At 41.5% G+C, this 23,781-nt stretch overlaps 3 protein-coding genes across 5 annotated transcripts; 1 reads left to right on the plus strand and 2 right to left on the minus strand.

Moving 5' to 3' along the window:
* Positions 1 to 321: 321 nt before the first annotated feature.
* On the minus strand, positions 322 to 6,233 carry ddx39ab (DEAD (Asp-Glu-Ala-Asp) box polypeptide 39Ab). Its single transcript, XM_043235429.1, has 10 exons — positions 6,087 to 6,233; positions 4,980 to 5,188; positions 4,761 to 4,888; positions 3,658 to 3,934; positions 3,458 to 3,576; positions 2,091 to 2,222; positions 1,774 to 1,883; positions 1,071 to 1,215; positions 846 to 993; positions 322 to 540 (listed from the first exon to the last, which is right to left on the minus strand). The coding sequence occupies exons 2-10, from the start codon at positions 5,185 to 5,187 to the stop codon at positions 524 to 526; spliced, it is 1,284 nt and encodes a 427-aa protein (XP_043091364.1). The 5' UTR covers position 5,188; positions 6,087 to 6,233; the 3' UTR covers positions 322 to 523.
* A 150-nt stretch (positions 6,234 to 6,383) lies between these two features.
* Positions 6,384 to 13,116, minus strand: si:ch211-106h11.1 (volume-regulated anion channel subunit LRRC8D). Of its 3 annotated transcripts, none has more exons than XM_043235428.1 (7): positions 12,646 to 13,116; positions 12,383 to 12,536; positions 10,585 to 11,451; positions 9,988 to 10,238; positions 8,728 to 9,105; positions 7,600 to 8,584; positions 6,384 to 7,508 (listed from the first exon to the last, which is right to left on the minus strand). In XM_043235428.1, exons 3-7 carry the CDS (start codon positions 11,449 to 11,451, stop codon positions 7,449 to 7,451), a joined length of 2,541 nt encoding a protein of 846 aa, XP_043091363.1. In that variant the 5' UTR covers positions 12,383 to 12,536; positions 12,646 to 13,116; the 3' UTR covers positions 6,384 to 7,448. The 3 variants fall into 3 exon arrangements, with proteins under 3 accessions (XP_043091363.1, XP_043091362.1, XP_043091361.1); XM_043235427.1 differs by having other exon boundaries at positions 6,384 to 7,511; XM_043235426.1 differs by having other exon boundaries at positions 6,384 to 8,584; positions 12,646 to 13,115.
* A 5,317-nt stretch (positions 13,117 to 18,433) lies between these two features.
* LOC122333054 (zinc finger protein Gfi-1b-like) lies at positions 18,434 to 23,781 on the plus strand. Its single transcript, XM_043230556.1, has 7 exons — positions 18,434 to 18,469; positions 18,559 to 19,123; positions 20,583 to 20,844; positions 21,842 to 21,996; positions 22,320 to 22,451; positions 22,572 to 22,737; positions 23,594 to 23,781. Exons 3-7 carry the CDS (start codon positions 20,631 to 20,633, stop codon positions 23,779 to 23,781), a joined length of 855 nt encoding a protein of 284 aa, XP_043086491.1. The 5' UTR covers positions 18,434 to 18,469; positions 18,559 to 19,123; positions 20,583 to 20,630.

Raw genomic sequence — 23,781 nt, forward strand, 5'->3', positions numbered from 1 at the left:
TGCAGGTGTGTGATCATTGCCTTATACTGAAGTACTTCCTAACAGCTGTAACCTTATTAACGGACTAGTCATTTAGCTTACATCAAGTTCAAGCGCAATAAGCCAGTACTTGCATTTAACTAAGCAACATTAACAGAAATTTTCCTAAAGTCCTAGAATTATGTTGGTTTGACATCAGTAATCAGCAACAAGTCTCAAGTTTAACAAAACATCATTAAGGATTTGAGTAAAGCACTACACTAATAGCATTCGGAAACCCATTACAAACCACTTTCATACAGTGGCACTTCTGAGAAGACAGACACACAGCAAGTCAAGGTGTAGTATATAAAAAGTTTTAATTTCATTAAAACCCAAAACAGAACATGATTTTAGGACAAAAATCAAAACAGACAACTCGCCCGGTCCTCCGAGTGAAGCAGTAAAAACAATTGTGGGTTTGAGGTAAAAAGGAGGCTTTAAAAACGGAGGTTCTGTGCCCTGCCGTGATCCAACAGCTGCGACTCTGGAAACATCAACACCTTCATCTGGACTGTTCAACTGCACAGAGAAAAAAAAAAAATGTCACTTCAAATGCTAATTTTCCTCATGAAAACATCTGGCAAGAAACCAATGAGAATCAAGTTTAGGAGGACAATACAGCGGCACAATAACTCTGAGACAGCCAATGCTAATAACCTCAAAATATCCAATTAACTAGCTTCACTTCAACGACCACATTAGCATCAGACAACATTATGGTCATTAATTCAATCACACTCAGGTTACATTAAATTTGGAATCAGATTATCAGAGTTCATTTCTTCACGCTCAAAGGGTATATTAAGACGAGACTCAAGACTCACTGTAAGTGGAAATGTCAATCTCCTCTGGTAACTCTGCCACATTGACCTCGAATCGGTCCTGCACGTCGTTCAGGATCTTTGCGTCGGTCTCATCTGACACAAACGTGACGGCCAAACCCTTGGTGCCAAAGCGACCCGCACGAGCCACCTGAGAACGGGACGAGACCGTGAGAGACATGCCACTTCAGAGATCTAAAACATTTGGGAGACTACACTGATACGTACCCTGTGGAGATAGGTGTCGGAGTCCTCTGGCATATCGTAGTTGAAGACGATGTTGACCCTCTCGATATCCATTCCTCGACCAAAGAGGTTTGTGGCCACTAGGATCCTCCTCTGAAAGTCTTTAAACTGCTGATACCGAGACAACCTGTGGACAGAGACGAGACTCAGCAACGCATATTACATGCTCAATGATTAAATGTTGTAAAGCTGCAAAATGAGATAAATGCAACAAGCTATACCGGAGAGCTAAACGAATGCATAAAGTACAAAAAACACCATATTTATAAAAAGCAAGTTAATTGCATTATGCATTACGTAAGAATTTAAAATGGCATCCAATGTAACGCATTGTGACAAATCTGGGTTTCCCTAAGCTGACCAAGAAACGGTAATGTTGCTTACAGTACATTTGTCATGTTTTAAAAAGGTAGCACTTTTCAGGCGTTGATGACGTCAAGAGGTTTTAAGAGCATTTTGCATAACATTTTTGGCACACAAAATACACTTGCATGTCATGAAACTCTTAATTGAAAACCAATAATTAAAAGAAAAAAACCCCAGCTACTTTAACACTAGGGAGGCATTGACTTAAAACCAAACCAGTGTAAAACTAGACATGATGTCTTGGAGCCTTTTCTGTGTCCCAACTCGTCAACGGTCACCATTTCAACACATAACAGGATACTCAGTGTCAAGTACACACCTCTCTTCCTGTGCCATTCCTCTGTGGATGGCGATGGCGGGGAAGTTCTGCTCCACCAGTAACTGTGAAAGCGCCACACAACGCTGAACAGACTTCACAAATATCACCACCTGCAGGACAACAGCAGAAGCACTCAAGAACAGGAAACGTGCATCCGAGCCCAAGAATTTCTGATTAACCATTTTAACATGAAAGGCTGAGAAAATATAAGTGCATAAATCTTTAAAAATGACGACGAAACCGGAGCAAACGGGGGTCAGGATTCATCTATAAAACATTTGCAAGTGGCTCTGGAAACACAGATGTGCTGAACTCGCCTGGTTGAACTCCAGCACGTCGAGCAGGTCGAAGAGCTTGCGGTTCTTCTCGCTGTCCTTCAGTTTACAGTAATACTGCTGCAGACCGTGAAGAGTCAGCTTCGTCTCGTCGTCCACAAACACCTCCATCGGCTGAAAACAGACAGCACACGTCAGACAGGACGCTCTGTGTGCTTTAGAGCAAAGGTCGTTACACGCTTGATTCTGAAATCCACAACGTAAACCCCATGACCTCACAGTCATTCATAATTGGGACTGGGTTTAATTTTCAGCTTCTTTGCAAGGGTATATTAGACGTTTCAGAAGGTCTGAGTAGGACTGCATTATATGCATCACTATATCGCATGCACTATATATCTTGTCAGTAAAGCCAGTTCTTTGGTGGTAAATCTTGGCACTTAATATAATGCAGTCCTAACTCAGAGCCAACCGTACAAGCAGACGCCACAATCCCGAATGCCTCCTTCCAGCTCAATTGGACAGACAGAACATTTTTTTGTCCCTCTTTAATTGGAGAAAAGAAAACAATCCTCCTCACTGTGCGCGTTGTAGACTTTTGCGACAAAAACATTGGACTCAGTATGCAAGGTTTCTGTGCATGAAGTTCTAGGATGACGAATCTGGAAAAAGCAAGTGGACCTTGAGCTCCATGAAAATCATCATCAGGACTAATATGGACGCATACTTAATTTAAATCGCACTGTTTTGAACTAAAAACAATATACTATTTTTGCCGGTATTTAAAATGGTTTTAATCAATATTTCGTATTAATTTTTAGTGAAATGGTTTAGTTACTTGAACTGAGAAAATATTATCCAAAAAATGTTGAACAGTGTTGGAATTTTTTGTATTGACTTCAATGAAAAAAATGTTACATTTGGATTTAAATGTTTTTTATAGTAAATGTTGGAGTTGTGTCTGTTCAGTTTCAGCTTCCATCTGTTATAGCATTTCTTGTTCTAGGTCATGACATGCTTCTATCTTGGACTTCAGAGAAGCTGAAGGAATGAAGATTCTGACGCACAAAAAGGTATGTAGCTAGTGATAACGACGAACGCGCTTGAAACCCTTGTTTGCCATTTGCTTTTTCTTATCTTGTCCTGTCCTCTATAAATAAAGCAACTTGTGATCTGCGCTTCGGAGGCAAAAGAGAGAAACCTGCTTTTTCCCCCGACAGCGCAGTCCTTAGAAGCAAAAAGCCAAAGAACTTGTTTTATTTCGCTTGAGTTGATCCTTCCTGGTAAAGAGTTGTTTGGGTGAAATGGTCTCAACAGTAAGTACAACTTAAACCTCACAAAACTGATGTAGGTTTACAGAACCTTGCTTTTAATTCTTGAACTAAAAACTACACCAAAACGACACTCACGTCCTGCATGAACTTGCGGCAGACGGGCCGAATCTCTTTGCTGAGGGTGGCGCTGAACATCATGCACTGCTTCTCATGAGGGGTCAGTCTGAAGATGTCCTGAACGTCACGTCTCATATCTAAAGAGAAACACGACTTTTAAAAACCACACACACTCTCAGCTCAGCACAGTTCAGAGCGGACTCGGGCAGGACGCTCACCCAGCTGCTCCAGCATCTTGTCGCACTCGTCCAGAACGAAGTGCTTGACGTTCTTCAGGTTGAGGGTTTTGTTCCGGACCAGGGCGAGGATTCGGCCCGGCGTTCCCACCACGATGTGAGGGCAGCTCTTCTTCAGGACATCCTCGTCCTTCTTTATGGACATGCCGCCGAAGAACACGGCCACCTTCACCGTGGGCATGTACTTGGAGAAGCGCTCGTACTCCTTGCTGATCTGAAACGCCAGCTCGCGCGTGTGACACATGACCAGCACCGACACCTGAAGAACATCAACAACTTCATCTTCTGGGAGAGCGAGGGGCACATGTTCTCGACAAAACCGTTCTCAGCACCACTACGATTTAAATATCCTTTGCCATTTTCTCATTCAAAACGCTTTAAAGATCTCTTCAAGATTTAAGGTTTTAATATTGAAATTTTTATGTAACAGACAGTCATGAATCTTCTGCAACCAAGACATTTGATGACTCTTCAATAACATTAAACCCGTTTCAGTCACATTCCATGCAGATAAACATCGTTTTTGTTGGATTTTAATTTGAAATGGCATTTAAACGCAACAAGAGTTCAGTTCGTTCATTTATACAATCAACACATGCACAAGTACACCAACCTTCAATAACTTAGTTCCTGGTTGATTAAAGAAAAAGCTTCAAATTGCTGAAATATTAAAACATTCCCAGCTCTCCGGGATTAACATAAATTTGTGATCATTGCATGAAGTTTTGACTTAACTAAAGAATATTTTAATTAGGGGCAATTACAATATTTACTTAAGTTTAATATTTATTAGTTTAAGGTTTTTTTACACTTAATATATATTCAAATAAATAAATACAGGCTTTGTAGCGCCACCCTGGTTTCCAAGATATCTGCATTAAAAAAAAAACCTCTCAATCGACCACTATATTTAATTATTTTGAAATATTTCAAAAACTTTTACACTTACTAAATTAATTACCAATTAAATTACTAGCATCGCTTAGCTCACAACTTCCAGTTTAAACAAACTGAGTTCAGTAACTCCAAACTAATAACGCACGGCACCTGTAACGGTTTCAAAACAAGGCAAAACTGATACCAACCTGTCCGTCCACCGGCTCGATCTGCTGCAGGGTGGCGAGCACAAACACGGCCGTCTTTCCCATACCGGACTTGGCCTGGCACAGGATATCCATGCCGAGAATGGCCTGCGGGATGCACTCGTGCTGCACACACACACACACACACACACACACACACACGGTTAGCTCAAGATGCTAAAAATCAACAAACAACCCACGTGACTGGAGCCAGCATCTTACCTTCAGACGGATGCTCGAAGCCGCAGTCCACGATGGCCCTCAGCAGCTCCGGCTTGAGCAGGAAGTCCCTGAAGCCCGAGCTGTGGATGGACACGTACGAGCCCTTCACCTCCTTCTTGCCCACCGGAGCGGCGCTCTCCGGGGCTCCTTGAGGCTCGTCGTCCTCTTCGTAATCCAGCAGCTCGTTGTCAACATCGTTCTCAGCCATTCTGGAGAGAAAAGCGAGAAAGTGATTAAAATCACCGGTCCACTGAGAAAACGCTCCTTTAAACGGGTCACAGTCTAACAATGCAAGCTGCAATAAAAATTGCATGCTTGTTTTATATACATTTTAATACGTACGTGTCAATGTGCCTGTCGTTTTTACATTTCAGTCAATAAACGCTCAACTTCTCACCCACATTTTGATTTCTTTTATTCTCCCAAAACTTAAAAGTAGACGCTTGGCTTTGTGTTAATGCTTCACGTATATAAAAACCTTTTTGACGCACAAGTTTGAACAAATTACAAAAAGCAATGCACGAGAAACACGGTAACAGCACGGTATCTTTTGTTGCTAGGCAGCTAGTTCGGTGAACGAATCGGTTTATATGGGCCTCGACCACCAATATCCAAAAGAAGCTCTCAAAAATCAACGTAACGAACGTCTAAAGTACTTTTTCCTGCGTAAACATGCGAAATTCCGTCATGCCAAAAAACGCGTTAAAAGAGAGAACGGAGAAATTGGTTTAATTGTAAGAAACGCGCGGCGGACAATGGACCGGCGTTTAGCGATTTTCATACGTTAACGTTACACGAGAAAACGACCGAAAAAATTAAACCGCACGCGGGCTTACGTTTCGCACGATTTATCACCCCGACAATGCGGTAACATAATACTAAAAAAATATATCCGCTACACATAACTTAACAAATAACAAACGCGCTCACACGCGCTTTCGCTTCGGTTAGCTAGCATTGCTAACGCGCTCAATGACACAACGCCTCGATCTCATATGAAGCTCGCCCGTTGGATACCCTTACAAGGTTATATACAATACAAACACGTTATGAGGAAACGTATCCATTTCTAAAATAAATAAAAATAAAAAACTACATTATAGTTACCTTCAGGTGACGGTGCGCGAGGAATACGGACACACGAACGCAGCTGTTGCCTCAAACCGCACGCGCCAGGCCGCAGTTTATACTACCGCGCGGAAATCCAGCCTCCTGAAGAACGCGCGCTCTGATTGGCGGAGCGTACGCGGCCGTTGGTTTAACGCAGGCTCCCGTTGGCTCACGAGCGTGCCAATTTAAATGTGGCAGTATCGTGATTGGACGTTGGTACTGGCACTTGGGGGCGTTGAAATCGCGCTCGCGTTGGGCGCGACTGAGCTTGGCGGGACTTTTGTAAGTGACAGAAATGTTTATTTACATTTTGGTATGATTTAGGTTTAAAACTCAGGGTAATATCATGACTGACATGTTGCTTCATATCAAGGAAAATAATCAAATCAAATATTATGGCGGAAAAATACCATAACTACACTATGACCTCAGATATTATTTCAGATTAATTTGTTGTGGTAAACGAATATTGTAAACTAAAGTTTTCTTTCTATTTGTCTAGTTATTACATTAATAAAATAGACTGATTAGGTAACAGAATAAACAAAGTTAGATAATTGTGTTAAGTAATTCATGTATATGCAACCATTTCAGCATAAGCTTTAGATCTCGAGGTTTTAGACCAAACGTTTGAGCAGTACTGTATATGAAACCAAAAAAATGCTATGTTATGGTTTTTATTATTTAGTTAGTGTAATTATACATCTCATCTTACACATAGAGTGTGCAAAACTATCTCACGTTTCATATTAATGGTGGATTATAACTGTCAGTCCTACTTTTTAAACAAAGACCTACTAATTAATTGTACGTCTAGAATATTTTGGAGCAAAGACTAAATTTTGTCTCATTATTGTGGAGGTGGAAAAAATTTTACCGATAAAGTTCATGAAAATATAAGATCCACTGCACTACATGTAAAACTTTTTTAAATAAAATCAATTTTACAAAAAATATACTTCAAAACAACATACGGCGATCCATATTAGGACTGTAAAGGACATGCAGAAAGCAACCAAACATGCATAGTTTGCATTCTGTCATAAATGGAGATTCTGTCAGTATGTTTTTAGGTTTAAAAGTTTTTTAGAAAAAAAATTATAATGGATGTTATGTTTTTGAACTTTAAGCACAAAAAGTAGTCGAAAAGTTTAGTCACCAAATATGAAAGTTAGCTTTTCAAAAATGAGAGGTTTAGAATGTCTTAATTGGGCTAGTGACAGTTACCTGGTTAAATATAGAAACATGTTTCTAATTTATCTTATGAGTGTATTCTTATGAGGTACATTTAAAGTCTTGGGAAATAACTGGCTTTTCCAGACTAGTTTTAGTAATATTAGTTAGATATTCTTCACAAGTTCAGTCTGAAGCTGATGTTTTATATCCGAGATTCCAGTGCAGAGTGGAAGCTCCACTGAGCTGCTGAAAAGGTAGGAAAGCAGTCAGAATTAGGTCGTGAAGGTGGTTCAGAAGACGGGCAAGAGCTGGGCTGCTGTAGGACATCCCTGACCTGCCGAGGTAGGGTGTGCAGCAGCCAGGTTTCCACTTGCAAACCGCCTCCACGAAGCCCAAAACAACACCCCAGCTCGACCGGCAGTTGCTCTAGGCTGTTTCCACGTACATCCAGACGCGAAAGCTGAGGCAGGCCGCCAAAACCAGTGGGCAAAGACCCTAGAGAGTTATTCGCAACATTCAAGTTGCGAAGCTCTATGCACGTTTCAAACAGTTCCTTGGGGAGACGTTCAAGCCTGTTGCCACTTAGGTCTAGTTCGCTAAGAAGCTTCAAGGCTCCGATTTCAGCTGGCAGCTCTTCCAAAAGGTTTCCTGCCAAAAGCAGGCGTCGCAGCTTATGCAGTGTAAAGAGTGCCAAAGGTAGGTTTTGCATCTGATTGTGTGCCAAATCCAAGAGCTCCAGTGAGCGCAGCACTCCTACGCTGACCGGAAGAGCCAGAACGCGGTTATGTGCCAGTCGTAGGCAGGACAGACGCCTCAAATGCTGCAATCCTAACAGCTCTTCTAGAGTACGCAGACTGTTGTGTTGCATGTCCAAACTGCGTAGGCCTGTGAGCGCGAGCAGCGCTGATGGCAGCCTCTCCAACTGGCATCCTTGCAGTTGCACTTCAGCCAGTCCGGTCAAACGCCTCAGTCCTGTAAGTACCATTAACCTGGTGCCCTCGTTATATATCTCCAGTTTTAGCAGACTCCCTGCCAATTCGCTCAGCTCCCCTGGAACTTTCTGCAGCATGCCGCGCAGCACCAAGATGCGGAGATGACGCAGTTGTCGAAGGCTGCCAAGGCCCCATCCACGCCCCATGCCACCCTCATTGCTCAACCTCCCAGTGAGGTGCAGCTCTTGCAGGCCTCGAAGGGAATAAACCCAAACTGGGATCTCTGCAGCTTGGGTGAAGGTTAGATGCAAAGTCTCCAGATGTTCTTGAAGGTGCTGCAGTGCAGCCGGCTCCACTAATGCAGTGCAGTGGTAAAGGTGCATCTCTCTAATGAGAAGAGAATGCTGATTAAAATGTGTCATATCTAAGAATGTTATACTCTCTGTACACGAGAGTCTGTGTTTGACTGCAGAATCATGTGCAATTCAATTATCGGCAAAATTAGGTGCAACTGAGGTTAAAACACATACCTGAGTGCGGTCATGTTAGATATTTGTGCTGTCAGTTTGGCATCTCCGATAAGTTCTAACTTCAACACCTCTAGCTGGCTGAAGGTGAACAGGGCCCCTGGGAGACGAGGAAGGGCCACGAGCTGCAGCAGAGAGCGTCCCTGCTGATCTAACGTGATCATTGATCGCAAGCGATCAGCTCCCCAACGGCGCTCCAGACTTTCTTCTAGAAGTCGAGTCTCACTGACCGGTGAGAGGAAGACAGACAGGCGCTGGGCCAGTAGAGGGTCGTACTGGTCGGCCATGTGCAAGAGGAAGGCAAGGTCATTATGAAGTACAGGTACATCTAGCATGGATCCTTTCTCACGTAGACTCTGGAAAGAGTACTGCCTCAAAGACCTAAGCAGATTCAATCATTTTCAGAACAGATTTCTTTCAGTTTACAGAACGCATTAATTTCCATTCATTTTCTTCATAGGGACACATAGTTTAGATTGATTAATTTATGGTATAGGCAAAGGCGGGGCAATTATGGGCCTTGAGGGCTGCTGTCCTGAGTTTCACACTCACCCTAATTAAACACACCTCAGCAAGCTAATTAATATTTTGTAGTAGAAAGCTACAGGTAGGTGGTTTTGATTAGAGTTGGAGCCCAGGACTGAAGTTGCCCAGCCTTGAAGCAGGCAGTTGTTGAATCTATCCTTTTACAGCTTATTTAAAAAAAAAACATAGCTGAATTCATTGTGAAAAGAGAAAATTTCACAAGTCTGTTGCATGCAAATTGCACCAAAGAGCTCTATATCTGTATGTGCCAACTCCCATAAAGCTCTGCAAATTAAATAATCAAGTGTTATTTTACAGTGATTTAGAAAAATGTTTGTAAATATAATGAACCATTAATTTTTTAAATGTATTTATTTTATTTAAAAAATTCAGTTCAGTCTTGTGCCTTTGTCTTCTTTGGCTTTTGTCCAATTTCCTAATACGCTTTTGATTTAAATAAAGTTTATAATGTGTTGATTCACCTCGGAAACGGTTGGTTTGGTTCATGCCTTAAAATGCTTGTAAAAGATGTTTAAAATCCCTATGCAGAAAAAGGAATGGGAATAATTTTAATGTCCCCGAAAAGGTGGCCCGGCGCTAACTATTTCTATTTAGTTCTTAGTTCTTGGAACACAAACAGACATGTTAGTCCAGTCACCAGAATCTCTAGACACTCGCACAAGGAGAAAGACTACAGACTACATGGACATAGTCGTCTCGCGTCATGGGGCACCATACTTGTGGAAGATCCAGGACAGGGCATAGATGGCCAGCAGACCAAACAGGAAGAGCAGCAAGACGTAGGCCTGCATTAGCTTGCGTAGGACAGAGGACAGTGAGTGACTGCACTGGAAGACACTGTAGCCGGTCAGAGCAGAAGAGCGAGGTTGGCAAATGTGACTAAAAGAGATTGAGCCCAGGAGAGGAGTGGTGTAGCTAACAATCAGAATAAACTTCAGAACCTTGAACACCGTTTGAGCAGTGTACACCTACAGGAACAAACGCAGCATTTGTAAATTATTATTTTAAAAACTTTACATCCTCTAAACTGCAAGGGCAATTGTCACCATGGTTTAAAGAGACTGAATGAGAATTTGCTTGAATGAGAACTGGCTTGCAGGTTAAGGCCAACGTATACCAGTTATCAAAGTAGATTAGTTTTCACCCGTATGTGAGGGTCCGAATAGTGTGCATATGATGCAGACTGTTTTGATCATCAAAACAGTACATGTGTACAGTGCATGCACGATCTGATCTTTTTGACAAGCAGGTGGCATGTGCACATTAACTTGTTTTTGTGTTAATCAGAAGGTGTAAGCATGCTTTGGGCATTACCTTATAGATAACATCTGAACTCTCGCAGTGAGCACGAAACCTGCGCACTCTCTCGAACAGAGCTCTGGCCTGCTCTCTGTCGCTGCGGTCTAACGTGGCTCCCTGTCTGGAAGTGTCTGGGACAACTTGGACAGGCAGAACCGGCTCTATGAGTGACATAGCAGAATGCGTTGAGCAATGGGACAACGTCGAGGGACACGGAGATGGTTGCGTTGTAGTGGACACACTATCAGTCCCCGCCAATAGGGGGCTGTCCGTCCCCGAATCCAGACTTGACTTTCGTGTTTTGTACGAAGTTGTTACCTGAACTTTGGGTTGCACAACTTGTTCTGTCTCAGAGAAGCGTGTGTCCAGTCTGGCTGTAAGAGAGAGGGCCCTTGTTGTCCAGGGCGATTCGCAACATTTGGCGAGAAGTGATAGGAAGTGCTCGACGCGAGCAGACGTGAGCGGGAAGTGGAACCAGAAGCAACCACTGGCCAGGAGAACTAACGTATGGAGCAGGGTCACATATGGCAAAAACCGTGAGTACCAGGGCAATGCCTCGTGATAGCAAACCTGGCTGATGTAGATGTACTGCTGGAAGTCAAGGTTGGTACGTCGCCCCTTCACAGAAATCTTGGGTGACTCTGGGTTGCTATTAAAAATTGAATCAGACACAGGCTCCATGGGAGAGCTGTAGTTGATGGAAGAAGAGTGCACTGGGACGCACACGACTCCGTCCCGTGACAGCTGGAGCGTCCCGGCAAGGATGGACACCATCAGCATGAGCACCAGAAGGTAGTCCATGAAGACCTCCCACCACGGCTTCAGCAACTTATAACTACCCTGACGCTCACCGCCGGACCACAGCTCGGACAACGTGAACATCTACAGTCAGAGAGAGGAAGACATCTTTGTAAACACCTTTCAAATCAATTTAACAATTCTAACAAATTAATAATTTAAGGCTTAGATCAAGATACATTTACTTGACATTTATTTCATGCCTGTTGAGTTGGACTGTCATGCTAAACAGTTTAGAAAAATCGATTTGAATTCATGAAGTATTTCTATGCCAAATACGAACATGGTAAAGGGTGAGAAAAATGTCTTCAAAAAAGTGTGTTTGGTTGTGAACTTGTGCTGAAAATTTGTTAAGTCTTCTTTTAGGTAACAATTTATTTAGACATTCTACTAACGACACTAAGTAACTTTGCAGTAACTACATGTCAACTAGCAGTCATTAGAGTATTAGTAGACTGTCTGCGTAATATCTAACTTTTTATTTTGATGGGTCCACAACATACAACATACTGACTATGAGAAACTTTGCGAGTATGTGTCAAATTACTCTACTAACCCTAAACTAAGTTTACTGACAAAGTTTATTTACAAAGTTACTTATAGTTAGAGTAATGTCTAAAGTGGACAAAAAAAAAAAGTGTATGTACTGTATATGATAACACTAAAGAGTCTTTGGAGATATGAAGGATGTAATGCTACTCTGTGTGTTACATCGCCTTTGAATGTGCATAAGTGGGACTTTTTCACTCATTTTATCATCTATCTCGTGTATTTAATCAATTATTTAACTCACCAAACACCCCTAAAAACCAGATACTTGCTATAAGAAGCGTTGCTGTTGCTTTATTTAAAGTTTGCAGCTTCCTGTTTAAACATGTTCTATTAATGCGATTAAAACTAGTCTTGATTTTACACGTTGTGATGTGACAGTCAGGCGAGCGCTTAAATAACGCATGACTTAAAACCCAAAAACTGCAGACGGTCTACACGCAACAATAAAGATAAATGTACTTACTGCGATGTACTGTAACTCTAAAGCTCAACCTTCATGCTTTGGTTTTCTTGCACTCGAGTCCGGCGCAGGCTGGTTTTCTCAACAATACGCGTCCAGCCTCACCAACTTCGACACAGAGGGGCCCCAGAAGCTGCTTTGAGGTTTCCATGACGACCTGCGCACAATAGCCGCATTCACATCATAAAACGCCAGCGAGCTGCTGCTGGATTTGTAAGAAATACGCAGTATGAAACTCATACGTAGTAGTATTTTTATATACTCACAAAGTTGGTCAGATCTTTGAGAAAGACCACTGTCCTCTCAGTGCTGAACAGCAGACGGCGCTACTTAGTTTGAATGATGAAGCGTGTTTGCGCTTGAAAATGATTTAGAGACGTTTGCATGGAAACTATATGTTTACGTCAAATACATTTCCTAGACGTTGCACTCACGAAGTTTACTTTACGAGTAAACCGTTGCATTCTGATTGCTTTAATGTATTTTTGTCGGTTTCTTTTACGTTTCACTTTCTTAAATTTACCTGAAGTTGAACTTACGATCAAAGTGAAGTGTTGCGTTTTGTTTCGTTTTTTTTTTTTTAAACTCGGCTTTATAAATAAACCGTGCCACTGCACAGCGTCAGAATGCACTCGCCAAGTAAAAAAAAAAGTGTGAAAACAATGTTAGTTGCGTAGGAAACCCCCGTTTCTCGCCAGGTCGCACATTTAAAGTCTGGGGATTTACGACAAGCCCACACATCAGATTGAGACATGCTTAAAGATTTGTGAAAACTAAAAGGATTTTTTTGAAAATATTCAAACTGAGCTGGAGGATGACAACCACTAATGATTTAAAGAGGAGACGTGCAATGTTGGATGAAGCTCCTGATCTCATGAGTCAGGTCACCTTGATTTATGCGGCGTTTTTAATGATACGGATTGCATCGAAGCGGCTTTACAGCTTTAAATATGAAAATCGTGTGTCAATAATGTAAAAGGACAGTTGAAATATACAGTAAAAGACTGTTACTGGGTGGGTGCTGCAGAACATGGTTTCACAAGAAAAAATATTAGATTTAAAGAGCTCACATGAACAATGAAAACCCTGCTGTCAATTGCTATATACCTTTTTGTGTATATCTTAATAATAAAGCCTCATTAATCTCTTCTGCTAGAGGTTATGATGTTGAATCTTAAAGTGATAGTTCAATAGTTCAAAAATTAAAATCAATCAATCAATAATTAAATGGCTTATTTTGTAGAACACACACACAAATGAATAAATGTTTGAATAAATCAACAAATGTTCCAAAACAGGTTTCATTGACTGATAAAGAGATGCAAATATATACTTGGTATATGTATTTGGTAATATACAGCGATGTGAAAAAGTGTTGGCCCCTGTCCTTATTTATTTATTTATTTATTTATTAATCATTTTTAAAACATTTTTTAGCAGGTCCCCCATTACATCCGTTCATGACCTCAAGCTGAAGTGAACTTGGGTTCTGCAGCAGGACAATGACCCAAAACACACCAGCAAGACCCCCAGAGAAACGAAACGAAGACTTCGGAGCGACGTAGTCAAAGAGCATTGGAGGGTTTTCAGGCTCGGAAACAGACCAGTGTGGCCGAGTTACAGAAATTCTGCAAAGATGATATTTATATCTGTTTAATGATCTGAAACATTAAAGTGAATGCAGTAGTTTTTCTTATGTTGTGTGTGTATATATATATATATATATAGAGAGAGAGAGAGAGCGAGAGAGAGAGAGAGTTTAGTTATTATAATACATAATATTAAAATAAAAGAGAAGTTTTGGCTTGACAACTACCTGGAATAAAACGTTTTATTTACTTTTATCTAAGCAAACTCTTTTCAGTATTTGGACATTGGCTCTCAGAATCATTCAGCACAGATTCATGAAGTGTATGATCGGTCCTGCACATTAATGTATATGTATTTCTGTGAGAATTCGTGCTCTTTTTGAGCCCCACGTATTCATGCGTCAGAAAAAGCGTCCATCTCTCTCTCTCTCTCTCGGACGTGTGGTTTCACACCTTTTGACTCAATCTTGTCCTCTCAAAGTTTAGGGTGTGTTTGTGTGAACCGACACACACCCTCCTCCAGTCCTGCTCCTGCCGGGGCTTTTAGAAGAAGCTTCTCTATAAATAGAGCAGGCCTGTGGCTTTCAGCGCAAAAACCGGCCTGAGATTCACAGCTTTTATATAGCAATATAAATGATTTATTTAGAAATTTTAATTCTTCAAGACGGTTGAAAGAGCATAAGATCGCAATCAGACAAATCAAGCTTCACTATGAAAAAAAAGGTGTAGAATTTACCACTAATTGGTTTTGAAATGTTCCTGTTCATTCATTTCTCTGACATTTAAAACATTTAGACAGGAGTCTTTCTAACTCTATTCTTTTTTTGTACACACACACACACACATATTAATTAATTTTACTAATATAAAATATGCATTATACTTTTGATCTCTAAACCTAAAATCAAACCTATCATTGAAGTAAAACAATTGAAAATGGGGAGAAATAAAAGTTTTTCTCCAATATACGTTGACCACAATTATCGGCGCTACTATAGTTAAATATCTCTGTAATATATTCCCATTCCCATTCGCAAAAGCGAGCACTTCAGGGTGATTGTGAACATGAACTTATCCAGCCATGGCTTCTTGTTTTACATAAATATAAATAGGAGGGAAAACATCCATCACGACGAGAAAAAAGAAAGTGTGCAGCAAAAGCTCCACAAATGAGTAAAGTGGCTTTGAGAGAAGAGCTATCACCATTTCCACTGTCAGGGCAATAATTAAGAAATTCAACATAAAACGTTAAGCCTGGAAGAGGACGTGTTTCTATATCACCCTGATGCACGTTGAGAAGAAGAGTTAGCGGCTAAAGGCTCTCCAAGGACCACAGTGTCACCTCTTCACGTGATCTACCGATTATCGTCCATGAAAACCCATAGATAAGACGCTGGATGTGCGTGAAGCTGACGTTCAAAAGCACCAGTTTCCATCTCCCAACATATTAGCATTGTTTTGAAGTCATGACATGACTCTTTATTCATAAAAAATTTGCGTGAAAAGAACTCAAAAGCGTCAGGGTTTTACTGCCTCCATTCTTTTGGAAACTGCACTGATGTACCTATCGGTACGTATTTCAAGACTCGCTAAAAAAGTGCACCAAGCTGCGTTGATGCCATTGGACCAGGTAGTTTTGTTCATGTAATGTAATTTCCTAAAGCCCAATGACCCCGTTACACAACACTGATCAAAAGCAGCGTGAAGTGGAAAGGTCACGCTCTTTTTAACCTGCGTCACATTTCCATCTTTTCGATCGCAGAGACAGAGAGTCTGCTTTACTCTGGGATGATGTCATCGGCCCCGTGCCCATAGTGAAACTGTGAGTGTCTTGAGTACCTTCGAGCAGAGCGATTCACACACCTCCACACACACCCACTCCGGTGCACTCGACGGTGAGCAGAAAGACCGGCCTACGGAGAGCGAGATGGCGTGAAGTTACCCCGGGCCCCGGGGCGCCCGAAATGGCATCCCGGCTGAATGTCATGTGGGGGGATTTCTCACGTCCGCTTCGATCTGTAATCTAGCGTAATCATCTTATCGGTTTAGATCGTCTTTCACTGCATTCACAGAGACGGTGACTGATGTCACGCATTTGATTGTTTTTGCTACGCAGCCAATGTTTCATATAGCCTACCGTATGTGAAAGTGGGCAACGAAAGCCTGCATCAGATCAAAAGGTCTGTATCTGCGTGTCTCAGACGCTCCAGGTCTGTTCTTAGTTACGCCTCGGTGCGTTTGAATACGGTGGTTTTAGTCCGGTTTAAGTTCACAAATGTGTCCTATCAGAGAAACCACAGGTGGAGAATCACATTAACGATCAACCACAAACCACACTGTCTTCAAGTGCAACATCCATTGTTTAAAACCAGCAACCATATCCCCGTCACATGCTTGGCATGTTCGTGAAGTGGGTTTGTGCTTCTTTCTTCACAAAAAACGATAACGGCAGATGCCGCTTTAAAGTGTGACTTTTTCAGGCCGCCATCATCTGTTCTTCAAACACAGGCCGCATATCTGTTTTTAAAAGATGGACATAATGAAACGAAGATTTGCCACCCCCCAAAAAAAACCAGAAGGTGGGTCGTGAGAAAGTGACACGTTTATTTGTCATTCTTCCTCTTTGTTTTCTCACTGCAGCCGCAAAGTTGTAGCAAATGCGGTGCAGAGATATTCAGATGATAGCGTTTGGTTAAACATGATTTGAACTTAAGCTGCGGTCACGTCATGCACAATTTCGGCGTACAGTTTTCAGCGAAAGTGCACGTACGTACCGACGAAAGCTAGAATTAAAACGTTATTAGCAATAACTGGGCTGAGCTACATTACCAAGAAACAGCCGACCACTTTAAAGTCCACGTAGAAGAAATCGTTTTGAAAAGTTTTGCCGTGTTTTTATCGTTCATAAAACGCAAAAAATGATCCAAATGCGATTCCAAATCTAATGTTCAATGTTTTTATCTTGTAGCATGGATGCACCGTTTAGTCGTCTTTCACAAAGGTCACCTTCATCGTTTTTTCGCGGGGGCGAATACCAGTCCGAATACAGGGTTCAAGTTAATCACATGGATTTAAAGTGAGACATTTCTTAAATAAATTACAATACACAGCTGACTTCATGGCGTGCACACGCTTTAAACCAAGTTTAATAACGCGGCGTATTCTACGCAGGTGTTTTTAAATCATTCAAAAGATTGCCGTACTTTGTGTTTTTTCTTTTCCTGACCCGCACAGCTGGTGAATCTCACTCAGATGAAGCTGAACTAGATGAATGTCAATCCCCCGAGCCACAAACCCAAGACACTCGAGATGCTTATCGCGAACCCCTTCCCTCGTCGTGTCAGGAGCGTCGCTCCGCGGTGAGAGCGGCGGAGGGGCTGCGAGTCTGCAGACGGAGCAGGTGGGCTTGTGGGTAAAAACGAGCAGGAGCTCTAGGGGGTGACGAAGGGCCCGGTGGGCTCTTTTGTTCGCCTTGATCTCTTCGTTTTTCTGCGTTGTCTTCTTTGCATCTTTCTAGGAACTCGAGAACGAAGCGCTGCGCTCGCTTTCTTGAAAGTGGCTTTGGTAGCAAAGTGTCTGCAAGCGAAAACGAACGTAAAGGTGAGGTCAGAGAGCACGTTTACATTGCTCCCTTCCCTCTTTGCAAAGTAATGAACACCTAGCACATAGTAGGCATATCTTTTAACCTCTTTTTTGAAGAGGTGTCACACCTCTGTAGCACATTTCGTTCAAACCGGTTGCTAAATAGCATCATATAAAAAGCGTAAAGCATAAAAATTGCCAGTTGATGCAAAGAATGATACAGTAACAACCAAAACACTTCTATTTATACGAATAACACTAAAATGATCTCCTAACGTTATCTCTTCAGCTTTGTAATTAGTTGCCTTCGCTTGTTCTGCCCAATTGCAAAGGCTTTGTCCCTCGGCATGCTGGGTAATCTCCCTCAGCACTCTGCACACACCAAAATCACAAACCAAACCAGATGAGAAATCACACAGCGGGTCGGTGTGGGTGCAGCGTTCACGTCTCTGTGGTCTCGTGAACTCCCGAAGCCTTCATTCAACCCTCCGTTTCTCACAGCCTTTCTCACAACCTGTTTGATCGCAAGCCCAGAGAGGAGTTTCGAGCCACTGATGCTCGTATGAAGGTGTGGAGCCTTTAGAAGATCTCCCACAAGACCACTGCATCATCAGAGGTTGGTTTTCATTTTTATGGACCTTCATCAGTTTTGCTTCTTTAAATGACCCCAATGGGCCAATGATTAGAGTAAGAGCTATGTGTCCGATAAGGTGTTTGCATTCGCAAAAAGTGATTTCCTTCGTATTTTAATCTAGTTTTTCTACGCAAATATAAATGAAAACATATTACAATATTGGCACTGTTTCGCTCTCATATTGTCATGTTGGTTTTTTTTCAGCACTTTGTCACCAGCATTACTCTAAAAGTCTTCTTTGTGTTAAACAGATGAAAGAAACTCATGCGGGTTTGGAACAACTCGGTGAGTAAATGGTAACCTTTTCTGTTTTGGATGCACTATCCCTGCCAGTAGATTCAGAAAAAGGACGCTAACATTGCTTTCATTTTCAGCATAAAAATCAGTTCATTTCGACGAATGTCTTCAATCATTCATCTCCGAGAAAGAACGATGTAATTATTGCATTGTTGAGGTTGAGATCACTTACTTAACCTACACGTTTCCTCCAGACTTTGATATCTGAAGATTTCAAACATCTCAAAGGTTCTGAATGCCAACGTTTGAGAATGTTCTTAAAAGATGAGCTTCAGTAGAACAATGTTTGATTCTAACTTTGAGATGGCCTCGCCAGAATATTCAAAAGACATTTCCTGTTAGCTGCTGGTGACTCATTTATTGCTCCCGATGAACTGTGGGAGAAACGTTCGATGCTTCGAAACGCGATTCACATACATCTTGAGAATTCGAGAGATTTATTTATGCGCTTTGGACTGAAAGTGGCGCCGGTTGGCACACGGACGGCGGTGATGCCCGAAGGAGCAGATTTACCAGCCGTCCTGATTCGAGTCTGGTGAGGACACATCAGAAAACTCTCGAACTTCCTGTAGCAGCTTTAGAACTGGATCGCAACTCTCACAACCAGACGCATCTGCATCGCCCGCCGCCGGACCTCCGAGGGTGAGTGCGACACCAACACAGCTATTAATATAAATACTACACACAAATATATATATATATATAAAAAGAGAAGAGCAATTATACAATAGCTGAGTGCATCTGAATTGTTTTCCTTCACTTTTCTTATTTAGTTTTGATGTATTTACGGTAAGAAATTGACTATTTAATATTTTCATGGCACGTGATCTTTACTTAATTTCCTAAAGAATTTTTGCATAATAGAAAAGTAGATCATTTTGTCCCATACAATGTATTTTTGGAGATTGCTACAAATATACCCCAGCTTACTGGTTTAAGTTCAGTTTAGTTTAGCGTCCGCTTCTTTTTTGTTTTTACACCTGTTTGGAGAAAATTGGTCGAAATTGCAGTGCGTTTTGGTTTTTTACCATCAATAGCTTTAATAGAAGTTAACAAGTAAAGTCTCATGATGTGGGGGTTCACGAGACGTTTGGAGACGCAGGTGAGCTGCTGCAGGTGTTGATGCTGCTTCACGTCTCTAAACCTCAGATTCTGTCGTTTTAACTGAATTCGGGCTCGAACAGCTGCGGCGCCATCGACCGCACGCTAAACATTCAATCTGTTTTGCTAGATTATCGTTTGAGCAAAACTGCCGTCGTATCGGGGTCAAAAATTTATTATTTCTTTTTTAGTATTTTAGTATATATTCTTACCATAATCGGAATTGTTCATTTTTCTTCTGATGTTGGAGAATTTACGAAAATATCGCACAGGTACATTTCGCATTACGAATTTGATTACAGTTTAACTCCCAATTTAATCTTTTCTTATTTTCTGCTGAATAAAATTAATACCGTCCTCATTTATAAGCTTGTGTGGAAAATTAGTGACAAAACTGATTATAATAATTATATTTTGTTTAATAGTATGATATTAATATATAGACATATACAAATTATTATAAAATAAATTCTAATAAATATCACATTATTTAAAATATACAAATAATGTTTTGTTTTTTTTCCTACTGTTGTATATGAATGTTATATCCTGTTATAAATAAATATCCTGTTTTGGATAAATATATATTTAAATATGTTAATGTTTTTATTTATTAAATGTTAATTTAAGTATATTTACATTTACATTTTGTTATTTAGAAGACACTTTAAAGCAAAGCAAGGTCAGGGTTACATATTTATTTTTTTGTATACGACATAAAACTAAAATGAGGACATAGAAAAAGAGAAAAAAGCTTTAGGGTTAGAGGCCTTTTAAAATTTTAAATTCAATACAATTTTTATTATTTAATTTAATTATACTTTTTTTTGGACTTTCTTTTTTATAATATTACTTGTGTTTTATAGCATTTAGCTTTATTTTTTCATTTATCTTCTAATATGGATATTCAAAGTGTTATTGATACTAGTTATCATGAATAAATGCATCGTAGCGTTCACTGAACTCGTTTACAATGATTATTGTTGCGCTTTCATTTCAGATCGTAACCCGACCTCGTCTGTCGTGGCTTCAGTCCTCCGCTTCTGAAATGCCACGATCTTTTCTAGTGAAAAGCAAGAGGGCGGGGCATCACTCCACACGCTCCGCCCACTCTCAGCACGGACGTCATGACGGACGGGCGTCCAGCTGTCACTCCACGGCTCTGGAGCTGCTGCCCGGCTCATCCACCGACAGCAGTCGAGCCCAGAACAGCCCCGAGGGAGCCGGAGGTGAACCTCGACCCTGGCCCTCATCCACTGCAGGTACATGAAGAACAGTTCAACGCCGGCAGTGACAGGAAGGGTGTGGCAGATTGAGCATGATATGCAATAAATGCATTACTTTCTCACACAAATGAAGATATTTTGAAGAAAGTAACCAGCCTGTTTTGGGTCACCATTGACTTCCATAGTAGGGAAAACAATACCATGGAAGCCAATGGTGGCCAAAAACAACCGGTTACTTTTTACAAAATATCTTCATTTGTGACAAGAGCAGTAACAATTCTTAATCTAGCGTAGTGCAACATTTTAGATTAACGTCCAAATAAATGTTTCCGTTGTTGTGCTCACATTTCCAGAGCATAAACTTAAAACAAATGTTCTACTAACATTGGAGCAACATTTGCTCATAACACGGAGAACCCTGCCAGAACGTTCTGAGAACAATCCATGTTAGCTGGGAATATTTATGAATGTTTAATAATAACAACCAAAACCGTTTCAACTGCCTTGTGCTGTGCCGTTCAGTTTTAAGAATATATTTCCCATGATGCTTTGTGGAGAGCTGTAACGTCCCCTTTCAAACCAAGGGCAACATAACCTTTTAAAACGTTTCAAAATACGTCCTAAATTACGCAAAGTAATGATATCACTGGAATCACTTTCAGCAGTTTTTCCAGCTAACGGTTTGACAGCCAATCAGAACCCACCAAGCTTTAACGAACGTTAAATTTTAAGCCTGAGACAAAATGGCAGTGCACTTATGAATATAAGGCCCGATTTTCTGTTTATTTGGCTTACTATATATGCAAAAATTGATTTGATATGCACACCAATAAAGTGCGCGAACTCAAAAAAGTACATTTTTGCATATAAATAGCACACAGAATACAACTGCTATTGATGCTCTCAGTCATAGGACCACGGGCTGTTGGTGTAAATGAGCCTCAATGAAGAGCGATTCAGTATGCGTGCCCCAAAAATGTTTTTGCACGCCGAGATGAAGAGACAGGACGTCTTGTTTGGTGTGTTCTGGCAGGCGAGCAGTCTGGAGGTTGTCCGTTTTCTACCCTGTCCTGCTCTGCTGCGGTGGAGAGACAGAGCGAGCTGGAGCGACTGATTCAGGCTTTACTCAGCCACCATCAGCTGAGCAACGTCCAGACGCCGCTGTGTGGATGTCCACTCTGTGAGAAGGTGAGGAACCGCCGTGTCTGTCCTTCGCCGAACAGCACAGAACAAGAATCGCAACTAGGCTACTTTTCTAATGGTTTAAATACTTGGACAGTTCAGATTTGACAACGCTTTAGTCCTGAACCGAACACCTGTCAGATTTTCACACTTTCCCGACTGTGGGTTTCGTGTGGGTTTCAAACATTTCACGCTTCATGCGTGACGACGCGCACTTTTAAAGCCCCAGACATGATCACGCTATAGTTACATAACACATCAAAACAATGTAAAACACTGTTATTTCCACTTATGATATGGTGTTTATGATATTGCTATGTCTTCTGTAGCTCCTGTCCTCTGCTGTGGGTTTGACATCGCACTTGTGCAAGTCACATGTCAACAGGGCTGCTCTCCCATTGGCCGGATCCTCGGGCCACGCCCAACAGCCTTATGGGTACAAAAATACAGGAGTACTCAGGGTAAATACCCTACCTAAGGTTTATTACATCTGACTAATCATTTAATGACTTCACATTAAACAAACTCTTGGCAGTCTCATCAAATAGCGATGAAGGATGTAATCCAGATGTGTGTTTCAGGAGCGGAGCTTTGTCTGTAAGGTTTGTGGGAAGGTGTTTAAGAGGTCGTCGACTCTCTCCACACACCTGCTCATTCACTCGGACACGCGGCCGTTCCCGTGTCCCTACTGCGGAAAGAGATTCCACCAGAAGTCTGATATGAAGAAACATACGTTCATACACACAGGTAAAACAAACAATGGCATTCTTAATTTAAAAATTAAAAGGCAGAACGCAGTCCTAATGAGTCCTAATCTCTGGAAAATACAATATAGAGAGATTGACTATGCTGGTCAGAAGAGAGAAAGATGTTGCCGAATTTGGTCAAATTTGTCTTTGTGTTAAAAATGTGCACAAAGCCACATTAACTAGTTGCATTTAACAAATTTAACAGCTATCACTAAAAATATCTCGCGCTGACATAACTTAAAATAAGTCATTGTTCTGTGTGAAGATGCATTTTGTAAAAGTTGCTTAAATGTTTTAATTTAACTAATGACTAGTCCTGGTTTAAGCTAGATCCTGTTCGTGAAACCATATACCACCGATTGCACAGAATAGCTGTTTCTGAGCTGTTTCAACTGAAAGAAACCTGCACTGACTGATCTTAAAAGGTTTTAAACTTTCTTTTGTCTCAAGACGCACACCGGTAATGCTTTTATCTAAGGCATGCTCATAAAAATGGCCTAATCCTGGCTTAGGCTAAGCCCTGTCTTTGCAACCGGGCCTAAGTGTTTTAGAACTTCCCTGTTTGGTCTCTACCAGCGTCTGATGCTTTTCAAAGCCGAGACACGTGTGAATCACCGCTGCAAATCGGCACGTGACATATTAATAAATTGTCATGGTCAAAAACGCACCAGTTTGGGATGCAAATATCGTCATTGTTCTAGTCCTATCTGTAGCCCGTGCACAGAAATGAACTACCGAGTTGAAAAAGAAGGTGGTGTTGCAAAAGTGAAACCGCAGGTACTTGCGTTTAAGCTTACTTGTGTTCTTTAAGGCGTCTTTGTAGCGTCTAACGTGCGACCGCTGTCGTCCCTCAGGTGAGAAGCCTCATGTGTGCGTGGTGTGTGGTAAAGCGTTCAGTCAGAGCTCCAATCTGATCACTCACAGCAGAAAGCACAGCAGCTACCAGCCGTTCAGCTGCTCGCACTGTCCCCTCAGCTTCCAGAGGAGACTGGACCTGCAGCGCCACCTACAGAGCCACAGCGGACTCTACCACGGGACCTGA

The sequence above is a fragment of the Puntigrus tetrazona genome, chromosome 3 (genome assembly GCF_018831695.1).
Source record: "Puntigrus tetrazona isolate hp1 chromosome 3, ASM1883169v1, whole genome shotgun sequence".
Taxonomy (NCBI): domain Eukaryota; kingdom Metazoa; phylum Chordata; class Actinopteri; order Cypriniformes; family Cyprinidae; genus Puntigrus; species Puntigrus tetrazona.